This window comes from Callorhinus ursinus, unplaced genomic scaffold (assembly GCF_003265705.2).
Source record: "Callorhinus ursinus isolate GAN/ISIS: 27379988/994484 unplaced genomic scaffold, GSC_fseal_2.0 scaffold11, whole genome shotgun sequence".
In the NCBI taxonomy this organism is placed as follows: domain Eukaryota; kingdom Metazoa; phylum Chordata; class Mammalia; order Carnivora; family Otariidae; genus Callorhinus; species Callorhinus ursinus.
This window is the reverse complement of record NW_027397073.1, coordinates 17,272,144-17,290,647: the sequence shown is the minus strand read 5'-3', so window position 1 is coordinate 17,290,647 and position 18,504 is coordinate 17,272,144. Positions and strand designations below refer to the sequence as shown.

The following is an 18,504-nucleotide window of genomic DNA, read 5'->3' as shown; positions in this document are numbered from 1 at the left end:
CTGTTTTCTTAATCACTTTCTGTTCCTGTTTCATAGAAATCATCTCCTTTTGCATCATATTGAAATACCACATGATTCTCCAGAATATTCTTTAAGTTTCTGTAAGATATTTTCCGAAGAATTTCCTCTCATTCATTCTCAAATGAGAAAAACTCAGTCAGGCCTGATGCAGTTAACAGAAACAGTGTGTGTTTCCCTGACAACTTCCTTCCTGGGGGTCCGTGCACTCACCCTCTGAGACCTGCACTAAATTGCTAACTGATACACCTAACCCAGCTCCTAGCATCTGACCAGCTTTCTTTTCATTTGGCCCTGCTGGACTGACATGGATTCAGCTCTGGTTGCTGACAAGCCAGTAAAATGGCGTATGTGCATCAGTCCCCACACCCTGCACACCTCCTCTTGTCCTGTGTTCGCCTAGAGCACTCCAGAAACTCAGCCTTCCACGCTGTGATCTACCACGGCTCATGTTCTCTTCCAACCCCCACCCCCAGTGTTTTTTTTTTCTAATTGTTTTCTGAGGGTTGCAGTTCTCAGGTAGTAGGGAATGGAAAGCACTCTGGCCGTTTCAGGAGATACCTACCAAGACATATGCTGGCTGCTTAATTTGAATTTCCAAACAGCTGGAGGAAGCAGGTATTTTTTTTTTTTTCAATTCAGATCTTATTTTTTAACCAAGTTCCATTGACCTTGTGTTGAGGTGCAAATTCCTCAGAGATGGCCTCATACAGGTTGACTGCAGTCCTGGCTTTCAGTTTGGGGAGCTTTATCTCCTACTCTAGGTTTTTGAGATGATTTTAGTGGGAAGTTAGGGGCGGCTACACTGGCTCCCTTAGCCATTTTAAGCCACAGACGTCTCTATCCAGAATGAAATATTTGTCTTAGCAACTCACAACTTCCTAGATAGCTTGTAGGAAAGCAGCCATGCCACAGGACGAAAGATCTTTCTTTGCCACACTTCGTCATCAGCAGAATTAATAACCAGAAATTGTCATTTCAAAGGCCAAGTGCCCCCAAAAGACTTATTCTAATAACCAGATGGGAATAAAAGTCCTACTGGAGTAGAAGTGAGAGAATCTGGGTTCTCAGGGCTCTGCACGGAGTAGCTGTGGCCAGTCTTGGGCTACACATGGCACCTCTAAGAGCCTCAGACTCCTCTATCCAGGATAAAGGATGAGACCACATGGTCTCTAAAGTCCTGCTGTTCTGGGACCCGGGGGTTTTACCAGCTGCCCTGGAACATCTGCTATTAGAAACTTGTCCCTTCTGCGCTCAGAGCTTCTGCTGAAAGGGAAGCAGAGGCTGAAGGCACACCCGCACTGGGTATGCACGCTTGAGCTATGGGCAGCAGAACCTGCTGGGAAGGGGCAGCTGGAGGTGCAGGAGGTGCCCAGGGCTGGTGCCCTCCTTTGGAAGATTACCTTCTGGGGCCACCTGGGCCTTTTGCTGGGTCTACCTTTACCTACAAAAGTGGTCAGGCATCCAAGGACCCCCATTTCCTGAGTCCCCTTCAGTGCCTTTGTATTGAAGGTAAAAATAAAGACAGGAAATAAAACCTGTTTTCTTCAGGGAATGTCTTTGAGGTGCAGGAACTGAGAACGGTGGCTGGCAGGCTGCCTTTCATTTGACAACAAATGGCCACTGGGGAGTTGCTCTAACATTTGTCACTCTAACCCTCCCAACCCCCGAGCCAAGGCGGGGGCAGGATATAGAGGAGGAGCAGAGATTTATCGTTTATCATCCACATTTCCAGATGAGAAGAGCGTCCTGCAGGGATACCCAGATGAGCAGAAATTTGCCCCACGTCAGAAGTGAAGCCTGAGGTGTGGCTCAGGCACGCAGGGGCAACCCCAGACTTCCTGAGGCTGCTGACATCTCTGCACTTTGGACATGACCCCTTCCAGAGTCTCCTGAATGAGGGGTGTCTGCATGTGCTCCTGTGTGCACGGCCCCCATGCTCTCTTGATTCTTCGCCCCCCCCTCTCCTTTCTCTCTCTCCTATTTCCCCTGCCTCCCCATCCCCAGCTCATATTTGCTCTAAGAAGCCAGGCAGAAGTTCTCTCCCTACCGCATAGTCCTTCAACCTGGAGTGCCCGGGCTGTCCAGGAAAATTTGCCAAATGGTTTAGAGGATTTTCTCGCCAGAGTTTTGTCTGCACTCACAGTTCAAAGGGAATGAAGGAAGGATAAAACCCAACAACCGAGAACGACTCCAAGTCCATTTGCGTGGTGCATCCTCCCTGTCTCTGCTCTTGGCCTCTCAAATGCGTGTGGGTCTGGATGTCACTGGTTCCACTGCCTGAGTGGCTTGGCTTCTGATCCATGAAGAAAGTCAGCTCCCAACCTGGAGACAAAGCCATTAAGTTTCCCATCTGATTCGGGCCAGGGACGTTTGCAGAAGCCAGAGTGAAGTTAGAGTTTAGCTCTCAGGGGGCCAAGTTCACCGTACTGGCTCCATAGTCATCTGGACCGAGGTCAGGAATCAGAGGGAGGCAGGGAAAACTGCAAAGCATTTAACTGCAAACAATTTTGAGTTTCCAGATTTTAGACAGCACAAGATAATTCAATGATTTGAAAAGTTCGTGTCCCTTGCAGCCCCTCCCCCTCCATCAAGCCCTCCCCCCTCACAGGTAGGTAATCAGTCAGTGCCCCGCCACCCCTGGCCCCCAGCGGCCAATGAGTAGAGCTGGAGCCCTCAGTCTGGTGCATCCACACCCCACCCCTCCCTGTCCCCGTGGTAGTGTGCTGGCACCTAGTCCTTCGCAGCCTGAGAAGCCTGCATTGCTAAGACTTAGCAGCACCGACGGCTTTCAAAACATTAAATATGTACCATCAGAGTATGTAACGCCTCTATCCTTGCTTCCCTATTTGAGTGCAGGGGATCCTGTTACTGTTTTCAGAGCTCTTAGATATGCAGATTAGCTCCAAAGGCAGGGGACCCTCCTGGACACCGGCACCTCTTCCATGGGCTTGCTCTCCCGTCAGTACCGAAGGGTCACCTCTGCAGAGCAGGGAAGTAAAGGGAGTTTATTTCCTTCTTCTTAGCTGCACCCCATAGGTTTCTCTGACTGACTTATCTCGCTTAGCATAATACCCTCTAGCACCATCCATTTCATGGCAAATGGCAACATTTCATTTTTTTTGATGGCTGAGTAGTGTTCCATTGTGTATACACCACATCTTCTTGATCCATTCATCATTTAGTGGACACTTGGGCTGCTTCCGTATGGCCGTTGTAGGTAATTCTGCTATAAACATTGGGCTGTGTGTCCTTCTGAATGAGTATTGTTGTATCCTTTGGGTAAATACCCAGTAGTGCAATGGCTGGATCGTAGGGTAGTTTTATTTTCAAATTTGTGAGGACCTTCCATACCATTTTCCAGAGTGGCTGCACCAGCTTGCATTCCCACCAACAGTGCAGGAGGGTTCCCCTTTCTCCACATTCTTGCCAACATGTGTTCCTTGTGTTGTTGATTTTAGCCATCCTGACAGGTGTGAGGTGATCTCTCACTGTGGTTTTGATTTGCATTTCCCTGATGCCGAGTGATATTGAGCATCTTTTCATGTATCTGATTTCACTCATATGTGCAATTTAAGAAACAAAACAAAGGAGCAAAGGGACAAAAAGAGAGAAGGGCACACCAAGAAACAGACTCTTAACTACAGAGATGGTTACCAGAGGGGAGGTGGGTGGGGGATGGGTTAAAGAGGTGATGGGGATGAAGGAGTGCTCTGGTCATGATGAGCACAGGGTGATGCATGGAAGTGTTGGATCACTATGCTGTACACCTGAAACTAATATTATACTGTATATTAACTAACTGGAATTCAGAGAAACACTTATTCCAATTTCTTGGAATAAGGTTGGAGCTACACATACGAATTTACGTTTGTAGTTGGTTTTTCCAGTACAACTCAGTTGATCTTTCCAACACAGCTCCGGCCCTGGTGTGTGTGTGCCTTCCGTGCTAGAGAGAGTCACTCTCCCACCTTGCACAAGCCCTTGTGAGCAGGCAGCTTCAGGCTCTCCAACTGAAAGATAGCATTGATTCTCCTTAGCATATTTTCCAAACCCATCTCCTTGGAGGTCAAGTGACCACTGACAAGGGCACACCCCCATGACTTCCTCCCACACCCCCACCCTGCACCCTGGCAAAATCACATTGAACTATTCAGGGAAAGTATTTACTGAATGCAAGGAGAATATGGCCCTTCTGCATTATTTATTAGGAGCTAACAATACCCATCATATGTAGAATGTATTTGGACATAAATTAGTGATGTTAGGAAACACCAGTGGTCCCAAGCCTATTAGGATCTCTGACACATATATAAAAACGCATCGCGGTCTTACCTTTTCTGCGAGGCTGGGAATTGGCTATGAGACAACTTCACAATGAAAACAAATCTCCTTAACCTTTTATTTGCCATGAGCCCTCTGGGCAGTTCATCTACCATTGAGTGAGTCTTGGAAAACCATTTCAAATTATGAATTCCTAACCTTACCTTCTTATTTTTTAGAGATTTATTTTTTAATAATTTTTATTGTTATGTTAATCACCATACATTACATCATTAGTTTTTGATGTAGTGTTCCATGATTCATTGTTTGTGCATAACACCCAGTGCTCCACGCAGAATGTGCCCTCTTTAATACCCATCACCAGGCTAACCCATCCCCCCACCCCCCCTCCCCTCTAGAACCCGCAGTTTTTTTTCAGAGCCCATCGTCTCTCATGGTTCGTCTCCCCCTCCGACTTATTCCCCTTCATTCTTCCCCTCCTGCTATCTTCTTCTTTTTTTTCTTAACATATATTGCATTATTTGTTTCAGAAGTACAGATCTGTGATTCATCAGTCTTGTACAATTCACAGTGCTCACCATAGCACATACCCTCCCCAATGTCTATCACCCAGCCACCCCATCCCTCCCACCCCCCACCACTCCAGCAACCCTCAGTTTGTTTCCTGAGATTAAGAATTCCTCATATCAGTGAGGTTATATGATACAGGTCTTTCTCTGATTGACTTATTTCACTCAGTATAACACCCTCCAGTTCCATCCACGTCGTTGCAAATGGCAAGATCTCATTCCTTTTGATGGCTGCATAATATTCCATTGTGTATATATACCACATCTTCTCTATCCATTCATCTGTCGATGGACATCTTGGCTCTTTCCACAGTTTGGCTATTGTGGACATTGCTGTTATAAACATTGGGGTGCACGTACCCCCTCGGATCCCTACATTTGTATCTTTGGGGTAAATACCTAGTAGGGCAATTGCTGGATCCTATGGTAGCTCTATTTTCAACTGTTTGAGGAACCTCCATACTGTTTTCCAGAGTGGTCGCACCAGCTTGCATTCCCACCAACAGTGTAGGAGGGTTCCCCTTTCTCCGCATCCCTGCCAACATCTGTCGTTTCCTGACTTGTTAATTTTAGCCATTCTGACGGGTGTGAGGTGGTATCTCATTGAGGTTTTGATTTGGATTTCCCTGATGCCGAGTGATGTTGAGCACTTTTTCATGTGTCTGTTGGCCATTTGGATGTCTTCTTTGGAAAAATGTCTGTTCATGTCTTCTGCCCATTTCTTGATTAGATCATTTGTTCTTTGGGTGTTGAGTTTGATAAGTTCTTTATAGATTTTGGATACTAGCCCTTTATCTGATATGTCGTTTGCAAATATTTTCTCCCATTCTGTCGGTTGTCTTTTGGTTTTGTGGACTGTTTCTTTTGCTGTGCAAAAGCTTTTTATCTTGATGAAATCCCAATAGTTCATTTTTGCCCTGGCTTCCCTTGCCTTTGGCGAAGTTTCTAGGAAGAAGTTGCTGCGGCTGAGGTCGAAGAGGTTGCTGCCTGTGTTCTCCTTTAGGATTTTGAAGGACTCCTGTCTCACGTTTAGGTCTTTCAACCATTAGGAGTCTATTTTTGTGTGTGGTGTAAGGAAATGGTCCAGTTTCATTCTTCTGCATGTGGCTATCCAATTTTCCCAACACCATTTGTTGAAGAGACAGTCTTTTTTCCATTGGACATTCTTTCCTGCTTTGTCAAAGATGAGTTGACCATAGAGTTGAGGGTCCATTTCTGGGCTCTCGATTCTGTTCCATTGATCTATGTGTCTGTTTTTGTGCCAGTACCATACTGTCTTGATGATGACAACTTTGTAATAGAGCTGGAAGTCCGGAATTGTGATGCCGCCAACTTTGCTTTTCTTTTTCAATATTCCTCTGCTATTCGGGGTCTCTTCTGGTTCCATACAAATTTTAGGATTATTTGTTCCATTCCTTTGAAAAAGGTGGATGGTATTTTGATGGGGATTGCATTGAATGTGTAGATTGCTCTAGGTACCATGGACATCTTCACAATGTTTGTTCTTCCAATCCATGAGCATGGAACGTTTTTCCATTTCTTTGTGTCTTCTTCAATTTCTTTCATGAGTATTTTATAGTTTTCTGAGAACAGATCCTTTGCCTCTTTGGTTAAATTTATTCCTAGGTATCTTATGGTTTTGGGTGCAATTGTAAATGGGATCGACTCCTTCATTTGTCTCTCTTCTGTCTTGTTGTTGGTGTATAGGAATGCCACTGATTTCTGTGCATTGATTTTATATCCTGCTACTTTACTGAATTCTTGTATGAGTTCTAGCAGTTTTGGGGTGGAGTCTTTTGGGTTTTCCACATACAGTATCATATCATCTGCAAAGAGTGAGAGTTTGACATCCCTCTTTGCCGATTTGGATGCCTTTGATTTCTTTTTGTTGTCTGACTGCTGTGGCTAGGACTTCTAATACTATGTTGAATAGCAGTGGTGATAGTGGACATCCCTGCCGTGTTCCTGACCTTAGGGGAAAAGCTCTCAGCTTTTCCCCATTGAGAATGATATTAGCTGTAGGTTTTTCATAGATGGCTTTCATGATATTGAGGTATGTACCCTCTATCCCTATACTCTGAAGAGTTTTGATCAAGAAAGGATGCTGTACTTTGTCAAATGCTTTTTCTGCATCTATTGAGAGGATCATATGTTTCTTGTTCTTTCTTTTGTTAATGTATTGTATCACGTTGACTGATTTGCAGTTGTTGAACCAGCCTTGCAGCCCAGAGATAAATCCCACTTGGTCATGGTGAATAATCCTTTTAATGTACTGTTGGATCCTATTGGCTAGTATTTTGGTCAGAATTTTTGCATCCATGTTCATCAAGGATATTGGTCTGTAATTCTCCTTTTCGATGGGGTCTTTGTCTGGTTTTGGGATCAAGGTAATGCTGGCCTCATAAAATGAGTTTGGAAGTTTTCCTTCCATTTCTATTTTTTGGAACAGTTTCAGAAGAATAGGTATTAATTCTTCTTGAAATGTTTGATAGAATTCCCCTGGGAAGCCATCTGGCCCTGGGCTTTTGTTTGTTGGGAGATTTTTGATGACTGCTTCAATTTCCTTAGTGGTTATACGTCTGTTCAGGTTTTCTATTTCTTCCTGGTTCAATTTTGGTAGTTGATACATCTCTAGGAATGCACCCATTTCTTCCAGGTTACCTAATTTGCTGGCATAGAGTTGCTCATAATATGTTCTTATAATTGTTTGTATGTCTTTGGTGTTGGTTGTGATCTCTCCTCTTTCATTCATGATTTTGTTGATTTGGGTCATTGCTCTTTTCTTTTTGATAAGTCTGCCCAGGGGTTTATCAATCTTGTTAATTCTTTCAAAGAACCAGCTCCTAGTTTCGTTGATCTGTTCTACTGTTCTTTTGGTTTCTATTTCATTGATTTCTGCTCTGATCTTTATGATTTCTCTTCTCCTGCTGGGTTTAGGCTTTATTTGCTGTTTTTTCTCTAGCTCCTTTAGGTGTAGGGTTAGGTTGTGTATTTGAGACCTTTCTTGTTTCTTGAGAAAGGCTTGTATCGCTATATACTTTCCTCTTAGGACTGCCTTTGCTGTATCCCAAAGATTTGGAACACTTGTGTTTTCATTTTCATTGCTTTCCATGAATTTTTTTAATTCTTCTTTAATTTCCTGGTTGACCCATTCATTCTTTAGTAGGATGCTCTTTAGCCTCCATCTATTTGAGTTCTTTCCGACTTTCCTCTTGTGATTGAGTTCTAGTTTCAAAGCACTGTGGTCTGAAAATATGCAGGGAATAATCCCAATCTTTTGGTACTGGTTGAGACCTGATTTGTGACCTAGGATGTGATCAATTCTGGAGAATGTTCCATGGGCACTAGAGAAGAATGTGTATTCTGTTGCTTTGGGATGGAATGTTCTGAATATGTCTGTAAAGTCCATTTGGTCCAGTGTTTCATTTAAAGTCTTTATTTCCTTGTTGATCTTTTGCTTAGATGATCTGTCCATTTCAGTTGGGGGGGTGTTAAAGTCCCCCACTATTATTGTATTATTGTCAATGTGTTTCTTTGCTTTTGTTATTAATTGCCTTATATAATTGGCTTCTCCCATGTTAGGGGCCTAGATATTTACAATTGTTCGATCTTCTTGTTGGATAGACCCTTTAAGTAGGATATAGTGTCCTTCTTCATCTCTTATTACAGTCTTTGTTTTAAAATCTAATTTGTCTGATATAAGGGTTGCCATCCCAGCTTTGTTTTGGTGTCCATTAGCATGGTAAATGGTTTTCCACCCCCTCACTTTCAATGTGGGGGTGTCTTTGGGTCTAAAATGTCTCTTGCAGACAGCATATTGATGGGTCTTGTTTTTTAATCCAATCTGATAGCCTGTGTCTTTTGATTGGGGCATCTAGCCCATTTATATTCAGGGTAACTATTGAAAGGTATGAATTTAGTGCCTTTGTATTGCCTGTAGGTGACTGTGACTGTATATTGTCTGTGTTCCTTTCTGATCTATGCTGCTTTTAGGCTCTCTCTTTGCCTAGAGGACCCCTTTCAATATTTCTTGTAGGGCTGGTTTCGTGTTTGCAAATTCCTTTAGTTTTTGTTTGTCCTGAAAGCTTTTTATTTCTCCTTCTATTTTCAATGACAGCCTAGCTGGATATAGTATTCTTGGCTGCATATTTTTCTCGTTTAGTGCTCTGAAGATACCATGCCAGTCCTTCCTGGCCTGCCAGGTCTCTGTGGATAGGTCTCTTGCCAATCTAATGTTTCTACCATTGTAGGTTACATATCTCTTCTCCCGAGCTGCTTTCAGGATTTTCTCTTTGTCTCTGAGACTCGTAAGTTTTACTATTAGATGTCGGGGTGTTGACCTATTTTTATTGATTTTGAGAGGGGTTCTCTGTGCCTCCTGGATTTTGATGCCTGTTTCCTTCCCCACATTAGGGAAGTTCTCTGCTATTATTTGCTCCAATATACCTTTTGCCCCTCTCTCTCGGTCTTCTTCTTCCAGGATCCCAATTATTCTAATGTTGTTTCGTCTTATTGTATCGCTTATCTCTCGAATTCTGCCCTTATGATCCTGTAGTTGTTTATCTCTCTTTTTCTCAGCCTCTTTATTTTCCATCATTTGGTCTTCTATATCGCTGATTCTCTCTTCTGCCTCATTTATCCTAGTAGTTAGTGCCCCCATTTTTGATTGCACCTCATTAATAGCCTTTTTGATTTTGACTTGGTTAGATTTTAGTTCTTTTATTTCTCCAGAAAGGGTTTCTCTAATAACTTCCACACTTTTTTCAAGCCCAGCTGGTATCTTTAAAGTCATGATTCTGAACTCTAAGTCCGACATCGTACTAATGTCCATATTGAGTAGGTCCCTGGCAGAGGGTACTACCTCTTGTTCTTTCTGCTGAGGTGATTTTTTTCGTCTTGTCATTTTGTGCAGAGGAGAACAGATGAATGAGAGAACAGAATGCTAACAGGTTAACAACGTTTCCAGCAAATATACTCTATACAAATCAGAAAAGACCTGAAACCAGGGGACAAGAAAGGGAAAGAAAGAAGAGGGAAAAAAAAGGAAAAAGAAAAAGATAAAAACAAACAAAACAGAACAAAACAAAAAAAAACAGAATATGATCAAATATGATCGGGCTAGTGCATAGATCAGTGCCACACACTAGCTTTTGGGCATATTTTGGTCTGTTAGAAGAAAGTGCCTCCTAAAATTTTAAAGGAAGAAAGACTTATAGATGTACAAAATAAGGGTTGATACAATGAAGGGATGGAAGATGACTGTAAAGATGAAAATTATAAAAGATTTTATAAAAGGAATTGATAAGATAAGAAGTTGTTTTTAAAAAGAAAGAAGATGATTAAAAAAAAGAAAAAAGAAGAAAAAAGGGAGAGAATGTGATCAGGCAGGAGACTAGAACAAAGCCATACACTAGTGATTTAGGGTATATTTTGATCTGTTAGAAGAAATGGTATCTCAAAATTTTAAAGAGAGAACAATTTATATATATATGCCAAAAATAAGGGTAATTACTATGAAGGAATAAAAATATGACTCTAAAAATGAAAATTTTTTTAAAAAGGATTGATACGATGTTTGAAAAAGGGAAAAAGAAAAATTTAAAAAAAGAGTTAAAAAATTAACTTTGAAAAACTAATGAATTATGGTAAAAAAACCATGAATTCTATGTGCAGTATTCCCCTAGCGCTGGAGTTCTCCCGTTCTCCTTGATCGGTAGACTTGGTCTTGGCTTGCTGGCTGTTGTGCTGATCTTCTGGGGGAGGGGCCTGTTGCCGTGGTTCCCAAATGTCTTTGCCGGAGGTGGAATTGCCCCGCCCTTGTGGGTCCGGGCTAAGCAATCTGCTGGGGTTTGCTCTCAGGAGCTTTTGTTCCCTGCAAGCTCTCGGTACAGCTTTGGAGGACCAGGGCGAAAATGGTGGCCTCCCAATCTCCACCCGGAGGAGCTGAGAACTCGGGGCCCCGCTCCTCAGTGCGCCCCCAGAGAAAAGCAGTCACTCCCGTCTCCCCGGTCTCCGGCCGCACTCCGTGCTCACCCGGCCTGTGACCGAGCATTTCTATGTCTGGCACCCGACACCGTGTGGAGTCTCCAAACCCAGCAGATCCCTGCGGTGCGCTCCCGCACCGCTCCTCCCGGGGTAGGGAGGGGTGTCTCCCCAGCTCTGCCGCTTGTGGGGTCCCTGCTGGAGGAGCAGTGGCCCGACTGGGCCGCGGATCACAGTCTATGGCCACCCTGAGCTGAGAGCCCGCGCCTCGGCTCCGTCTCTGCAGCCGGCTTCCCCGCTCCGATACCTGGGAGCTCTGCCGCACTCAGGCACCCCCGGTCTTTCTGTGACCCCGAGGGTCCTGAGAGCACACTGTCCCGCGAGGGTTCCACCCCCCGCTTAGCCACTGGAGCGACGTCCCTCAGCGGAGCTGACTTTTAAAAGTTCCGATTTTGTGCTCCGCGGCTCTAGCACTTGCCAGAAGCGGCCGACGGAGGCCCCCTCCCCCGCCGTCTATCCTCCCGAATATCGCCTCGGATTCACTTCTCCGCACGTCCTACCTTCCAGAAAGTGGTCACTTTTCTGTTCAGAGAGTTGTTACTCTTCTTATCTTCGATCTCCTGTTGAGTTCGTAGGTGTTCAGAATGGTTTGATCCCTATTCAGCTGAATTGCTGAGACCAGACGAAATCTAGGTCTCCTACTTCTCCGCCATCTTGCTCTGCCCCGGAGATTTACTTATTTTTGAGAGAGAGAGAGCATGGGGTGGGGAGGGGCAGAGGGAGAAAGAGTCTTAAGCAGATTCTGCACTAAGCGCAGAGCCTGACACAGGGGTCGATCTCACGACCCTGAGATCATGAGCTGAACCGAAATCAAGAGTTGAACGCTTAACTGACTGCGCCACCCAGGCGCCCCTAACCTTACCTTCTTATAAACCTTTTTTCTTCCTTTTCTATGAAGGGAAAAAGAATATTTACATTTACTAAGCACCTACTGAGTGCCAAGTGCTACAGCTGGCCTCTTTTTTTAAATTTTTATTTATTTGAGAGAGAGCAGAGTGAGAGAGAGAGAGAGAGCAAGCACAGGCTGGGGGGGAGGAGCAGAGGGAGAAGCAGCCTCCACCGCTGAGCAGGGAGCCCAACGTAGGGCTCAATCCCAGGACTCTGGGATCATGACCTGAGCCGAAGGCAGACGCTTAACTGACTGAGCCACCCAGGCGCCCCACAGTTGGCCTCTTGATGTCCGGAGTGGTGGGCATTAGTATCCCCATTTTATACATGAGGCAGATGAGGGAACTGAGACTGAAGGTCATGCAGCTGATAACCAGGTCTCAGTTTCAAGCAGAGACTTCCTGTTTGACATTTGACTTTCCCCGGGCAGGAAGGCAAAGGTTTTTCTTGGCTTCTGTGTCTTTCACCACAGCGATGCTACATAACACAGAACCACAAAACCCGTAGCATAAAGCCAGAAACATTTACTTTTGCTCCAGAGTCTGTGGGTCAGCTGGGCCGTTCTACTGCTCCAGGGCCCCGCGTGGGTGGTCTCTGCTGGACTCACTCATGCACCTGCCGTCGTCTGCAGGGCCACCAGGCCCGGCTGACCCAGGCTGGTGTGGGCTTGTCATGTGGCCGCCAGGCAGAGTTCCAAGAGCATGAACAAAGCACATGGCTCCTTGAGGCCTGGGCTCAGAACTACCATGCGGTCATTTCTGCCACATTCGTTCGGCTAAAGCAAATCATCTGGCCAGCCCAGAGCCCCCACAAAGGCAAGCGAATGCCATCTCCTGCTGGGAGGAGCCATAGAGTCACACTGCAGGGGGTATAGGTATTGGGAAGGGAAGAATTGGGGCCAATTTTGCAATTAGTCTGCCTCAGTTCCTGCCGTAGGGCTGCTCTGCCCCCTTGGGGGCACCTGCTTTCTGTAAGCCTCCGCTCCCCCCTCAAAGCCTGCTCTAGGAGCCTCTCCTCATTCACACGAAGGGGCGGGACCACTGCTGCAGAGAATTTAAAAGGACTCTCTTCCCCAGGAGAAGGAGGGCAGTCCTTCTGGCAGGGGTTAGGTCTTCCACCCATCTGATGAAGCTAAAGCAGGCGTGAGGGGAGCCTGGGGTGGGGTGGGGGCAGCGGGCCTTCCAGGGGTCTTGGAAAACACACAGATCCTTCTCCGCCTACACTTGAGATTGGTGCTTCTTGTGGATTCCCCTTTGGAATGGGCTCCTCCTTGCCCGGCCCCAAGCATCGCCCCCCCCCCCAGGAGCTCGGCAGCTCACCTTCCCAGCGGCCTCTGCAAGGACCTCTCTGGCCTGTGTGCTTGTGGTTTCCAGGGAGGAGGGTGGCGAGGACAAGTCCATTTCTGCAGGACTCCAGGGACAAGCTGGCCTACACAGGAAGCTGGAGGAGCGGGGAGGTGCTGAGTGGGGTGGAGTGGAGGAGGGCAAGTGAGGGCTGGGCAGAGGTGGGAAGAGCTGCTGGATTCCTGGAGGACAGGGACAGGCCTGAAAGCTCATGAAAAAAGAAACAACACGCTGAGAAGAAACTGGAGAGACGGGGGTTTACAAATCCAGCCTGAAAGATCAGAAATAAGAAGACAAGCCCGGGGAGGCCGATGTTTGCACCCCCTGGAGCCCAAATCAGGCCATGCTTGCCCTGCTAACTCGCTCAGTGCGTGCCCGGGGCCACCTTCCGCCAGCACATAACTCATGAGCGCCCCCTAGGATCCTTGCGAGGTGGTGGTCCCAGAGCTCAAACCCTGAAGTGTCTTGTCTGGGAGGGAAAAGAAACTCCTGATTCCACTCTCCACTAGGGAGGTGGGAGAAGTATCCCCAAAAGAGGCACCTGCCCAGTGTGGGACTTTCCAGGTAGAATGGATTGTGTATATTAACACAATTGTGTGTATTAAGCTTGCAGGTAACAGCCAAAATTTCCATAATTCTTCCCTGCCAGAGGAGAGATGAACAGGTGCCCCTGAGAAAGATAGCATCTGCCTTTGGTTTGGGACAATAAGTGAAATAGTACTAGACAGGGAGAGGCCCATGAAGGCAAATCCATCCCCAAGGTGGGAAGGCCCTGGGCAGCCGAGCCCGGTCCAGTGACCACTAGGGAAAGGCAGGCACGGGGAGGCCCCGTGACCACACCCAGGTCGCACAGCTGGGCTTTGCACTTGGGTCGGTGGGAACTGCCAGGCCCTCAACCACTTCAGCCTTCTCCTTCTGTCAGTTGCTCAAGAAAAACAAAATTACAGAGTCTTTTGTTTCAAGTCTTGGGAGTAGAGCTCATTTCTATGAGACATTTTCCTTTCCTGTCAATTGAGGCCATTGTGCAGGAGCCCAAAGGGCCTTCCAGCACTAATTCTGTAGCAAACGGTCGGGCTGAATTGTCCAAAAACAAGTGGGAGTGTTCCAGCCCAAACAGAAGAGGTTGTCTAACAGGGACCTGAACTCACGGGACAAAACCCCGCAGTGTGAGAAGATTCAGGGCCAGAGCAGGGGGTGCCGGGGAGGGCTGAAGCCGCTGCACCTGTGGGACCAGGTGTCAAGGGGAAGTATGGTTCCAGGATGACCACGGCCTGTATCTGCCTCACAGAACCAACTCATTCCTGTCCCCCTTCCTCCCTACGCCCTCCCACACTCACGGTTGAGGTCACGCACCTGGGACACCAGGCCTTCCCAGGGAAGACCAAAAGAGAAAACAAGGCAGGAGGCAAAGCCAATGTTTGTAGAGGATATTTGCCCAGGTTTTGTTATCAGGAGATTACCATGCACCACTGTTTACGCAGAATCCTCCCGATGAAGGCTTGGCACCAGGTGTCCCAGGAGGCTGTGGTGAGGACAGTAGTCTGGGACCTGAAGGGACAATGTAGGCAAGCATGCTGGTTCCCCTGTCTCAGGAGGGCCCAAGGAGGTTTGTAAAAGCACAGATTTGAGAACCCTGCCCCATACCGGTGAAACCAGAATCTCTGGGGGTGAAGCCCTAGAGGCTGCCCTGTGAACAGATCCCCTCAGATGTGACAACAGTGTGGATGCCGTTTCTATAGATGAGAAAGATGGAGAGAGGGGCGCCTGGGCGGCTCAGTCGGTTAAGCGTCTGCCTTCGGCTCAGGTCATGATCCCGGGGCCCTGGGATCGAGCCTCGCATCAGGCTCCCTGCTCAGCGGGGAGTCTGCTTCTCCTGCTCCCCGCCCCCCACTTGTGCTCTCTCTCACTCTCTCTCTCAAATAAATAAGTAATCTTAAGAAAGGAAGGAAGGAAGGAAGATGGAGAGAGGGAAGGACTGGATTCTTCTTACCCTGGGTCTGCAGCAGGCTTGGAATGGGGCCTCAGGTCGATGACTTACCCAACCTAGGTCTCAATTTATTTCATTTTAAAATGAAAACAATTCTGCTGGCTTATCCAAATCGGTATGTGAAGTGTACAGACCCCCGGAAATAGTCCAGGCATCACGCGACCTAGGCAACCCAAGTATTCCGTTATGTCCATGGCTCCCCAACGGGCCAGTTGGAAATATTACACAGGCCTGCTCCCTGCCTTCTGGGAACTTGCAGGGCAAGGCAGAGGGAGTGATGCATAAATTAAAGTCCCCCTTAGTTCGGGCTGCTTCTGCCGCCCCCAGCCCTCGTCCTCTTGTACTGGCTTCACTTCAGACTGCCCAAGCTGGAGTGGGCTAAGCCAACTTCTTCCAGCCTTTCCCTCCTTGTTTTGTTTTTGTTCTGTTTTTTCCTTAATTTTTCAAAAGTCTGGAAGAAGGGGACTTGGGTTGGGATGATACCATTGTTCTGTCACTTCTAATTTCATTCTGTTAACAATTTTTTGAATCACATGGGTAGAAGCTTTGATTTTGGAAAAAATGGTGCACTTTTAAGTTTTGACTCCAGAACATCATTTCAGCTCAGCTGTAAACACTTCTAGAGGCTGAGTATGAAAGAGGAACTGCCTGCCCAGGCTCCCACTGGGAACCCAGAGTCTTCACTCCCTTCCTGGTGCCTGATTTCAGAGACGAAGAATTTTCAGGGTGTGCTGGGAGGCAGGGGGCTGCCACTGGCTTAAAAGCAGACAGTGCAGAGCCGCCCGGCCCTTCTCGCCCTTCCTCCCTTCTCCACTCCCTGGCACCTTCCATCACCTGGAGCCGAACTGGGAAGGCTGGTTGTTGACAGCTGGGCAATTCGCACAATAAAGTTTAACGGTTTACATCCCCTTGTACGACTCTGTCAATGTTTTCCACGGCTCACCTTCTCGGGGGCCTGCTTCTCACACTCCTACTGACTCGCTCCTTCTTCTCTTTCCCTTCAAGCATGCAAACGCAAAGAGCAAGAACCAAACAAAGACAGGAACAATTCCCAGAAGAAATCCCGCCTGGTGTTCACCGACCTCCAACGCCGAACACTCTTTGCCATCTTCAAGGAGAACAAACGGCCGTCCAAAGAGATGCAGATCACCATTTCCCAGCAGCTGGGCCTGGAGCTTACGACCGTCAGCAACTTCTTCATGAATGCCCGGCGCCGCAGCCTAGAGAAGTGGCAGGACGATCTGAGCACAGCGGGCTCCTCGTCCACCTCCAGCACTTGTACCAAAGCGTGATGGAAGGACTCTCGGTTGGGCACAGGTCACCTCCAGATGAGGACAACCGACACAAAAGAAAACACAAAGGAAAAAGACACCGGATTCTTAGCTGGGGCCCTTCACTGGTGATTTGAAAGCACAATTCTCTTGAAAAGAAACTTCTATTCTAGCTGTAATCATAGGCCAGGTGTTCTTGTTTTGTTTTGTTTTTAATGGCTATGGAGTCCAAGTGCAAGCTGAAAATTAATCTTTTTGAACCAGACCTCGTCCTCTGAGCATGCTAAGCATCCCAGAAATCCAAATGGGGGGACTTCCTGGAGCGAGTTGATTTCAGTGTGGTGTCAGGCAAGCTTGGGATCCCTTCAGATGTCAACAGTCCCACTTTGGGCCCTGTTGCAGTCAGAGTTCCCACGTGTCATGGTGGGAATTTGTCTGTGTAAGGATTCTGAGTTTGGGCTCCCAAGATGCTACCATGAGAGATTCTTCTAGCAACAAGAATGACCTCATCCAAGTGCTTAGCCTCATCATACCACAGTACACCAAAGCTCACAGCCATAACATAAAAACATCAGAATGATAATTACTGAGCACAACTTTTAAATACGGAAATTAAAAAAAAAAAAATCTGAGGACCTGTTTTTCCAACTCAGGCATCGTTTCATTGAATGGTTTAGAAAGCTTTAAGTTGATCCAGTTTACAATTTTCTTTTCCTTACCTCCTGGAAATCTCACGTGGTCTTGGATCCATCAAAAAAAAAAAAATCAGTTCTCTTGAGCTCAACGTATCAAGCACAACGTAGATAAACAGAGAAGTAAGGAAGGTTCTGGATTCACCACATCTGGATTTTCAAGACGCTGATTGTGAAGTCATTAGGGAATCGTTGGGAATATGGCTTCAAGCACATTTTGCAGTTTGCTACAAATTCTGTTTGTACATAATGCAGACGCACACTCAGGAGGCCAATTTAACTGTTACGGTACATGGAGCAAATGCAGCATTTTAAAAGATCTAGATTTTTTTTTAGATCATTGATGTATCCTTCTCGGTTATTAGTCACCTGGTTCCTCCTATTGTGCATTGTAACTACCACATGATTCATTCTCACTCTTTCGGATTTCAGTTGTTTCTTCATCCATCCCATCGGTAGGGACGTTTTTCAGTGTTTTCTAGCAAGAAAAAAAAAAAAGAAGTAATTCAAACCACCATACATGTTCTTCATGAGGGTCATCTAGTCCCAAATCTCTTCCATTGTCGAATCATCCTTGCAAAACAGCTGAGTAAATCTGGAGAAAACACAGCACACCAAAGAAGCAGAATACTGCAAACCAAAGACATTTATTACTTGCCATTTTCTAGCCTAAAAATACTGTGATTACTTTTAGAAATCAGAAAACCTCTGCAACTCCGAATGGCATTCAGCTCTTGCATTTGGCTCACCATCGGGCTGAGCGGACCGGCTAGCCAGGCCACCCAGGGAGTGGCTTTGCCACGCCAGCTCTGGGTCCTGGCTGTCACCTTCCCACAGCATGCGGAAGAGCGCCCACAGAACTCTGGGAGGTTGCGAAGGTCACAATGTGCATATTTACCAGTGAATGGCCCCAGGTGGGCCCCATGGGGGTGTTCGAAGCAAGCCAAACGCTGCAATGATTCTTTACAGACACTTGAGACTGACTTTTTTATGAATTACTTAATCGAAACCAAAGAAACTTTTTCTGCACCTACTTCTGCAACAAACAAAACTGTTCCATTAAAATGAATAAATAAATAAATACGTAAATCAGTGAAAATCACCACCAACAAGAAGGAAGCACGCCAGAAAAAAAAAACAAAAACAAAAACAAAAACAAAAACAACAAAACAGCGAGACACACTGTGTTTAAACAGACCTCTTGGGACATTTTTTGGAAGCAGATTTTAAAGAAAGGGTTGAGGCAGGAATAGATAGAAGGAAAGCCTCGGCGGCTCCTGCCTCATTTGACAACTCACACGGTAATCTTAAAGTTGAAGATTGTCTTTAATTTGTGCCTATGCAGTTTTTCAAAAGAACACAGAACAGAGCAACAGAAACCTCAACAGCTACAGTACCAAAGATGAGGAT

General features: G+C 46.2%; 1 protein-coding gene across 1 annotated transcript in view; it reads left to right on the top strand.

Moving 5' to 3' along the window:
* The window catches only part of ONECUT2 (one cut homeobox 2), a 51,182-nt gene extending 32,918 nt beyond the window's left edge, over window positions 1-18,264 (top strand). Inside the window, exon 2 of the mRNA XM_025886620.2 lies at window positions 16,137-18,264. Within this exon, the coding sequence (XP_025742405.1) occupies window positions 16,137-16,423 (287 nt within the window). The 3' untranslated portion in view covers window positions 16,424-18,264. The remainder of the gene's footprint in view (window positions 1-16,136) is intronic.
* Window positions 18,265-18,504: the final 240 nt, after the last annotated feature.